This window comes from Tupaia chinensis, unplaced genomic scaffold (assembly GCF_000334495.1).
Source record: "Tupaia chinensis unplaced genomic scaffold, TupChi_1.0 Scaffold000165_2, whole genome shotgun sequence".
In the NCBI taxonomy this organism is placed as follows: domain Eukaryota; kingdom Metazoa; phylum Chordata; class Mammalia; order Scandentia; family Tupaiidae; genus Tupaia; species Tupaia belangeri.
In genome coordinates, this window is record NW_006159640.1 from 4,685,463 (window position 1) to 4,695,471 (window position 10,009).

Genomic DNA, 10,009 nt, shown 5'->3' on the forward strand with positions numbered 1-10,009 from the left:
GGGGGGATGGCCACAATGCAATCCCTCCTCCTCCATTCTCCTCTTGGGATCTTGGGTACACACATGTGCCCGGCGTGAATTTAAGACACCAGGTCCGGGACTCGAACTGCAGTTGACTATGAGAGTCCAGCGACATAGCCATTATGTTAACTGTTGGTCCCTGGACATTTGGTTTTGAAAAAGTTGTCAAGTCAAAATGAATCACAGATATAAATGTAAAACTTAAAAATACGTAACTTTAGGGGACCAGCAGTTGGTGTAATGGTTATGTTGCTGGACTCCCATGTAGTCGACTGCGGTTCGAGTCCTGGACCCAGTGACTTATACTCACGCTGGTCATGTGTGCGTGTGTGCCCAAGATCCTGAGAGCAGAATGGAGGAGAAGGGATTGTAACGTGGCCATCCCCTTGGGGGGTGATTTCTCACTTTCTGTCTCCCTGTCTCTGTCTTTCTGGTGAGTGCACGCCCCCGATAATGGCTTCAAGGCCAGCACGTACTGTTGTGGTTAAGGACATTGGACTCCCACATGGCCAACCATGGTTTGAGTTCCAGACATGGCAGCTTGCTTTCTCCCTCTTGCTGTCCTTCTCTGATCAAATTTAAATAAATAAATGAATAAATGAATAAATTTAAATAAAATAACTCTTTTAAAGAATGTAACTTTAGGGGGCCAACAGGTGGTGTAGTGGTTAAGGAATTGGACTTCCCATGTGGTCAACTGTGGTTTGAGTCTGGACCTGGTGGCTTGAAATGTATGCTGGGTGCATGTGCACACATACCCAAAATCTCGAGAGGAGAATGGAGAAGTGATTGTAGCACGGTCATTCTCCCTGAGGTAATATCTCACTTTCTGTCTGTCTCTCTAGTGAGCACATGTACCGTAATAACAAAACTTTCTTTTTAAAAAAATACACACACACACACACACACACACACACACACACACAGTAATTTAAGATGGGCCAGCCAGGTGGTGTGGTGGTTAGGTAGCTAGATTCCCTATGGCCAACTGCAGTTTGAGTCCAAAACCCAGCATCTTGTAAAAGATACTGGGCATGTGTGTGTGCATGCCCAAAATACTGAGAGAAGAGTGGAGCAGAAGGGAATATGGCGTGGTCATTCCTCATGGAGGGTGCTTTCTCATTTTTTTCTCTCTCTCTGTAACTCTCTAGTGAGCACATGCTCCCGATAGCAAACTAAGGGGGAAAAATGTAACTTCAGGGCAAGCCCCGTAGTACCATGGTTAAGTGCTGTGCATTGAGAGCCAAATCTCATATGGCTGACCACAGTTTGAATCCTAGCCCCAGAAGCTTGGAATAAAACAAGGTGGGACTTCACATGTTCGTGAACTCCAAATCTTGATGGGAAGTAGAAATGGAGAAAAAACAATTGTAGTGTGACTACACCCTGTTGGGGGTTGCTTTCTCTCTCTCTATTAAGCATACATGTCCTCTAGCAATTAAAAAATAAATACAGGGACCAGCAGATGGCATAATAGTTATGTTGATGGACTCCCACATAGTCAACTGCAGTTTAAGTCCTGGACCGGGTGGCTTGAAACTCATGCCGGGCGCTTGTGTATGCATGCTCAAAATCCTGAGAAGAGAATGGAAGAGAGGGGACTGTGGTGTGGCCATCTCCCTGATGGATGATTTCTCGCTTTCTGTCTCTCTTTCTTTATCTTCAGTGAGAAAATGTGCCTGATAGCAAAAATCTTTCTCAAAAAATATACAAACTTCTTGGCAAAGTCTGGTGGCACAGTAGGTAGTAAATAAACTGCAGTGCTAGAAAGCACATGGCTGACCCTGTGTTTGGAATCTTCAATTGGATTAAAAACATGTCAGGTGTACAAAGAGAGATTTTTGCTACAGGGCATATGTGCTCACTGGAGAGAGAGAAAGCAAAAAATTACCCCCAAGGGGGATGGCCACACCTCAATCCCTTCTCTTTTATTCTCCTCTCAGGATTTTGGGCATGCATGCACATGCGCCAGGTGTGAGTTTTATGCCGCCAGGTCTGGGACTCGAACCACAGTCGACTACATGGGAATCCAGTGACATAACCATTATGCCATCTGCTGGTCCTATGCCCAAGATCTGAAGGAACTGGACAGCCAGGGAAAGGAATCAAGGTGTGAAAGGACCTTGTTGAGTTGGCTCTCTCTCACTTACATATGTACATGCTATTATGAGTAATATATACGTATGCATGTGTATATATACATACACACATAATCATATAGTATATATATATAAGCACATATATACATATATGTGTGTATGTGTATATATATGTGTGTGTGTGTGACATAACTTACAGAAGAAAACTTAGGAGATCTTAGTGATCATGGGTTTTGCAAAAATATCTTACATAGGATGTAAAAACCATAAGGTATCCAAGAAAAACTATAAATGAATCGGATGGTATCAAAATTAACAAGCTTTGCTCTTCAAAATACACTGCTATAAAATGAAAAGTTGGGGCCAGCAGGTGGCATGGTGGTTAAGATGCTGAACTTCCACATAGTTGACCGTGGTTTGAGTCTTGGACCTGGTGGCTCAAAAATCATGCTGGGTGCATGTGCGTGCATGCTTAAAATTCCAAGAGGAGAATAAAGGAGAAGGGATTATGTCATGGCTATTCTGCCTGCGGGACAATTTCTCACTTTCTTTCTGTCTCTCTGCCTCTCTTGGGCATGCACACATGCCATATGGCAAAACATTAAAAAAATAAAATAAAATAAAAAGGTAAGCTACATCCTGGGAAGAAATATCTGTAAAACATAGAAGTTCTCTGTAGGATATACCAAGAATGAATAAAGAATTCTAACTTGGTAATAAGAAAAAAAAAAAACAATCAAATTTTAAAATTGGAGAAAAGATTTGAACAGATACTTTACAAAAGAAAACACAGTATGGCAAATAAGCGCGTGAATAGATGCTCAACATTATTAGTCATTAGGGAGGTGAAAAATATTTGTAAGCTATGCTTTAGATAAAGGATTGATAACCAAAATATATAGGAAACTCAAGCAGCTCCTGTATGGAAAAATGAATAATCCAATTAAAAAATGGGCAAATGAGCCGAACAGAAAACTCTCTAAGGAAGACATACAAATGACCCAAATGGCTATGAAAAAATATTTGACATGTCTTATCATAAGGGAAATGCAAATCAAAATTAGAATGAGCTCCCACTTAACTCTAGTCAGCAAAAAAAAAAAAAAAAAAAAAAAAGGAATGACAATGACAAGTACTTTTGAGGCTGTGGGGAAAAGGGAACCCTTTCATACTGTTGGCGAGAATGTAAATTAGTACAGTTACTGTAGAAAACAATTTGGAGGTTTCCTTAAAAATCTATGAATAGAGCTACCCTATGACCCAGTAATCCCACTGCTTGCTATTTACCCAAAGCACAGGAAAACTTGGTTGGAAAGACACTTGTATGTCCATGTTTATTGCAGCACTATTCACAATTGCTAAGACATGGAATCAATCTAAATGCCTAAGAATTGATGACTACATTGAAAAACTGTAGCACATATACACTATGGAATGCTACTCAGTCATAAAAAAACAATTAGACCCTGTCATTTGATTCGAAGTGAAGAATACAGGTTTAATGCTGAGTGAAATAAGCTGAACAATGAAAGACACTGTATATCCCTGCTTAATATCTACCGAATGTCTGCACTCTGGCAGAAGTTGAAATATCTGAAGATATAATTGTAGTGAGGAAAAGTGTAGATAGCAGAAACTATATAGGGGAGGAATGGATAGTAAAAGATGAGTGGGCATGGCCAACAGGTGATGTGGTGGTTAAGGTGCTAGACACTCCCACGTGGCTGACCATGGTTCAAATCTCAGACCTGGTGGCTTGCTTTCTCACTTTCCCTCTCTCTCTCTGTCTTTTCTGGTCAAATTAAAATGAATGAATGAATAAATAAAAAAATAATTAAAGAAAAAAGATGAGTGGGAATGGTTAACTGAAGAAACTTTTAACAAATACAAGATTCTAAAGTACTCTCTTGAAAATGATGGTTATGATAACATGTTTGATTGTCACTTACTGCATGCACACCTTGAAAAATATGTTGTGTGCTATAGTAATATACAATGATTGAATGTAAAGACTAAACAAAACAAAAATAAAAACAAAACTACCAATATGCTGAGGTACCACTATTTACCACTAGAAGAGCTAAAATTTAAAAGACTGACCATACTAAGTAGTGGTGATAATGTGCAGCAACTAGAATCCTCATATGCTTGTATGTTGCCAGTACAAACATATGAAGGCTGTTCAAAAAGTCCATGGAAATAGTGCATTACAAAAAACCTATGCATGATTTTTAAAAATTATGTTTGCACCAAAATAAACTCTTACCTAAATTTTTTTCTTTATTCATGATAGAGAATGTGTGCATGCACATTGAGAGTTAGGGGAGAGAGAATGTTGAGGACATTCCACAGGGTCTTGTCATACTACAGATTCCCTTCCTTCGGTTCTTTAGTCTGTCAGACGTAGAGCACTTGTGTATATGCTCTACACACATGTGTTTCAAGCTCACCAGGCCAAGGATTTGAACTAAGGTCATCACATGAGATCTGGTTTCTCATGAGCAGTACATTACCATTGTTACAGAGCTGGCCCTTTCACAAACTTTTTAAAGTCCCCTTGTAAAATGATAAAACCAATTTGTCAAACAGTTTGACAATTGCTTAAATGTTAAAACATTTCTCTACCATAGGAGAAAACCATTCCATTCCTAGCTATCTAACCAAAAGAAATAAAAAAAAAATGTCTACACAAAGACTTGTATAGAAATGTTCAGTAGAAAATTTGTAATAACCAAAAACTGGAAACAACCCCAATGTCCAGCAACAGACGAATGGATAAAATTATGGTATATCAATATGATGAATAAGATGCTACTCAGGAATAAAAAGGAAAGAAGTAATGATACTTGAACCATGTGGATTAATCTTAAGATAATTGTACTGCATGAAAGCACTCCCCCTCAAAACACCAGATATACTGCATGATTTTGTTTTTACAAAATTCTAGAAAATGAAAACAAATACATAGTAACAGAAAGCAGATTAATGGTTGCCATGATTGGTGTGGTTCCAGACAACCATTGCTTGGAATGGGGAGTAGAAGGGTAGTCTAGGGAAGGAAGGGAGAGATTAGAAAGGGGTATAAAGAAAGTTTTGGGGGTGATGGACATTTTCATTATCTTGATGATAGTCATCATTCTGTGGGTGCAATATGTGTTTTAAAACACATCAGATTATATATCTTATTTTTTAAAAGTAATTATTTATTTTATTTTATTTATTATTATTATTCTTTGTTTTGACCAGAGAGAAACAGAGAGAGAAGGAGAGAGAGTGAGAAAGCAAGCTGCCAGATCTGAAACTTAAACCATGGTCAGCCATGTGGAAGTCCAGCGCCTTAACCACCACACCACCTGCCAGGCCACAGATTGTACACTTTAATCATGAATCATTTATTGTCTATAAGTTATGCCTGAACAAAATTGTTTAAAACAGTAACAACTTTGATGGAGCAAAGATAGAAAGGGTTCTTTTTATATTCCTGAGTCTTTAACAATAGTTTGAAGATACCTGGATCTTTAGGAAATACTTTCAAGTAGAGTTTCGGCTTTTGCACTTTTTATTACTTATTTTATTTTATATATTCAATCACTATACTTAACTTAGCTTGTAATCACCTGAATACACTTCACACCAATCCAGGATACTATACACATTATCATCAACAGATAATAATCCATTTCTGAATTTCATAAATGTCTTGCCTATTTTTCTCCTTAATTTCTTTCCTCACACTCTTCCCCTTTTCCTGCCCTCTTCCCACACTATCTCCAGTATCCATAGTAATTTTTCATGTTTCTATATCTTTTCATCTTTCAGTTTCTGCCATAGAGTACAGATAGTTGGCATATTTTAAGTGGGTTACTTTTAAACCAAAAGAAAGCTTTCTTCTATATTTTCTTATCACCTAGTGTATTTTAAAGAAACGGCCATACCTTTACTCTAGCTGCAGTGCCTTCCATTCCACGGTTCTGAGTCTCTTTCCGTTTATCTGCCACCTCCTGTTGTTTTTGGAGAGCATCCTTGAGGCGTTTGTTGGCAGCTGCTGCCTAAATAAAGTTGCACATAGTAATAATGAATGAAGGGTAAAAAGAAGAACATTCTAATTTCTGGCATATTAGTAAAGAAAAATAAAATTTTTAATGGGTTTGAGTTCTATAGGAACCAGGTTTGTAAGTCTCCACAGACTTAATACTGATGAACCTAGGGAAGAAATACATTTCAAGGAAGTTCTGTAGACTAAAATGTCTGGAAATGTCACATACCAATATCACTCTGCTTTTTTGGGGGAAAAAATCGAACTCAATTAGAAAAAAAGTCCTTATATGAATAGTACCATTTTTCATCAGGATTTTAATCTGTTTACAGTGCCTGACATATGAATAGGGATCTAGATTTAGGAATTACTAGTCAAGATTGTGATCCCTGCTTTCTCAGGACACTGGTTCATTTAAGGGTTATTACTTTGCCAGCATCTAAACTTGAAGGTGACAATACACTTGACCTAGCAGAGTGGATTTTCTTACCTCCTCAGTTTTACGTCTTAGCACATTGGACTGTTTCTGGAAGTTTCTTTCAAGTTTAAGCAGCTCATATTGCCTCTTACGGTCCTGGTAACAGAAAAGTCAGATCTTAATTGTTATTCAGCCTGATAATTTAAGGAGTCCTTCAAGACATTCTTGATATGTAAAACTAAATACAATATAGTGAGCTGTCTTCAACTTTTATCAGAGTTAAGAACTAGTAGTTCCACAAACCATGTTTAAACATCACAGAGGGTGGTTTTCTCCTTTGGCTGATTGCTCTCTGGCCAAATTCTAGACATTTCAGTAAAAAGTCAATTATTAGAAAAAGTAATCATAGGGGCCCAGCCAGTGGGATGGTAGCTAAGATGGCTGGATCCCACATAGCTGACTACATGGTTTAAGTCCTGGGCTCAGTGGCTTGAAAAAACATGCCGAGTGCATGTGTGCATACCCAAAATCCCAAAAGGAGGGATAAATGGAGGAGAAAGGATTGTAGTGTGGCCATTCCCTACTGGGGGTAACTTTTTATCTCTTTCCCCTCCCTCCTGTAAGCAAACATGCCCTCTGGCAAATTAGGAAAAAAAAAAAAAGAAATGGTATCATAGAAAGTGAGACCTACAAGGAAACTTAAAGATCATTTTCTACATATGTATTTCTTGACAGAGCTGGATTTAGGCCTAATAAAAATGTTAGTACTTTATTCCCTTTAATCCTACAAATTCATCCACCCATTATAAAACCCACATAGTTGGCAAAAAAAGAGAATGCCTATCATATAGCCAATAAAATTAAGGCAACCTGCAGCTAACGAAGAGGTTTTCTTTTCATTTCTAAACAAAATCAGGTTATTACTGAATATACTCTCTCTGTCCTACACTATGGGATATCACCTGCTTCAAATGAGCATAGAATACTTAACTACTTTGATCTCTTGGCATCGTCCCTATTTAATTCATCCATTAAGCAGCTCATTGTTTCACTTGTTCCTTATCCAATCTGGATGGTATAGTCTGCCATTTCATTCATGTCTTTGTCATGCTACTAGAGAATATTTCATTTAACCAATATATTTACCGGGTCATTTGCTACACATGAAGCATTGTGCTAGGTGTCTGGGATACAGAGATGAACATGACATGGTACTACTCTTACAGAGAGACTACTAGAGAATTCAAACAACCTGCAATATAATTATAATTAAATATGACATATGTTGATATGAGAAGTCAAGGGAACTAAAGAAACAGCCAGGAAACTAAGCTAGTCCAATGAAAAGAGAAAATCCAACTGTCTACTCAACACCAAAACATCTGTTCACTCCATAATTCCCTTGTAACTATTTCCTATCATTGTCCTGAAGTCTTCTATTAACTAAATTCAATGGTCTTTTTTTTTTTTTTTTTGGAGAGGTTTTTGCTATGGGGCATGTGCGCTTACCAGACAGACAGACAGACAGAAAGTGAGAAATCACCCTCCGGGGGGATGGTCACGCTGCAATTCCTTCTCCTCCATTCTCCTCTCAGGATCTTGGGCACGCACGCACATGCACCCAATGTGAGTTTAAGCCACCGGGTCCAGGACTCGAACCGTGGTCGACTACGTGGGAGTCCAGAGACATAGCCATTACACTAACTGCTGGTTCCTAAATTCAATGATCTTTTTATAGTTTCTACCTCCTTTGGCTTTTCTCTTAGCATCTTAACACTCAATAATATTTTGACACCTTCCTAATTCTTCTCTGCCCTACAAGTTCCATTGTCTTCTTTGCATTTTCTTATATGTAAAAGAGGTTCTTTTCTTTTTAAAAAAACTATTTAATGCTATCATTATTATTATTTTATAATTTGCTATAGGACACATGTGATCACTAGAGAGAGAGGCAGAGATAGAGAGTGAGAAAACAAGTCACCAGGTCTCCAGGACTCAAACCATGGTTGCTCTGTGGGAGCCCAGTGTTCTAACCACCATGCCACCTGTTGACCCCAAGAGGTTCTTTTCCTAGCTTCTTTTTCCTATACATCATCCATTTCATGATCTCATCACTACTGTGGTTTCAATTTTTACCTGTTCCCAGACAACTCCCTAATTGCTAAGTCCACCCCAACCTCTCCCTTTATCTCAAGATTAACATTATTCTGTATCTTTTAGGTCTTTTTCTTAAATTAGAAAACAAAATTTTGGGGGACCAGCAGTCAGCATAATGGCTATGTCACTGGACTCTCATGTAGTCGACCATGGTTCGAGACCTGGACCCGGTGGCTTAAACTCACGCCAGGTGCATGTGCGTGCATGCCAGAGATCCTGAGAGGAGAATGGAGGAGAAGGGATTGCAGCATGGCCATCCCCACTAGGGGGTAATTTCTCGCTTTCTGTCTCTCTGTCTCTCTGGCGAATGTACATGCCCTATAGCAAAAACCTCTCCAAAAAAAATATTTTTTTGCTTTAGGGCATGTGCACTTGCCAGAGAGAGACAGAGACAGTGAGAGAGAAAGTGAGAAATCACCCCCCCCCAGGTGGGGTGGCCAAGCCACAATTCCTTCTCTGGATTCTCCCCTCAGGATCTTGGGCATGCACACACATGCGCCTGGTCTGAATGTCAATCTGCCGGGTCTGGGACTCGAACCACAGTCAATTACATTGCAGTCCAGTGATGTTACCATTACAACATCTGCTGGTGCCTTCTAGGTTTCTTAATCCCAACTACATTGCTTCAAACCAGCTGCTTTCTTTCCCTTTCCAATTACAAAAAAAAAAAAAGAAGTCCTACTTCTTATTTTTTTTTAATTTTTTTTTTTGGAGAGGTTTTTGTTATAGGGCGCATGCGCTCGCCAGACAGACAGAGACAGAGAGATAGAAAGCGAGAAATCACCCCCCAGGGGGGATGGCCACGCCGCAATCCCTTCTCCTCTATTCACCTCTCGGGATCTTGGGCACGCATGCACACAGCATGAGTTTTAAGCCACCAGATCTGGGATGCGAACTGCGGTCGACTATGTGGGAGTCCAGCGACATAGGCATTACGCTAACTGCTAGTTCCCACTTCTTTATTTTTTTGATTGGTAGGTTTTGCATTTATTTATCATTTTAAAAATAATTATTTAATTTAATTTTTTATTATTATTATTTTTTTGGAGAGGTTTTTGCTATAGGGTGCGTGTGCTTGCCAGACAGAGAGAAACATAGACAGAAAGCGAGAAATCACCCCCCAGGGGGGATGGTCATGCCACAATGCCTTCTCCTCCCTTCTCCTCTCGGGATCTTGGGCACGCACGCACATACACCCAGTGTGAGTTTTAAGCACTGGGTCCAGGACTCGAACCGTGGTCGACTGCATGGGAGTTCAGCGACATAGCCATTACACTA

General features: G+C 39.2%; 1 protein-coding gene across 1 annotated transcript in view; it reads right to left on the minus strand.

Moving 5' to 3' along the window:
* The window catches only part of KIF4A (kinesin family member 4A), a 167,373-nt gene that overhangs the window by 45,519 nt on the left and 111,845 nt on the right, over positions 1–10,009 (minus strand). The window contains exons 19-20 of the mRNA XM_006146137.2: positions 6,647–6,730; positions 6,056–6,169 (exon numbers count right to left, since the gene is read on the minus strand). Of these exons, the coding sequence (XP_006146199.1) occupies positions 6,056–6,169; positions 6,647–6,730 (198 nt within the window). The remainder of the gene's footprint in view (positions 1–6,055; positions 6,170–6,646; positions 6,731–10,009) is intronic.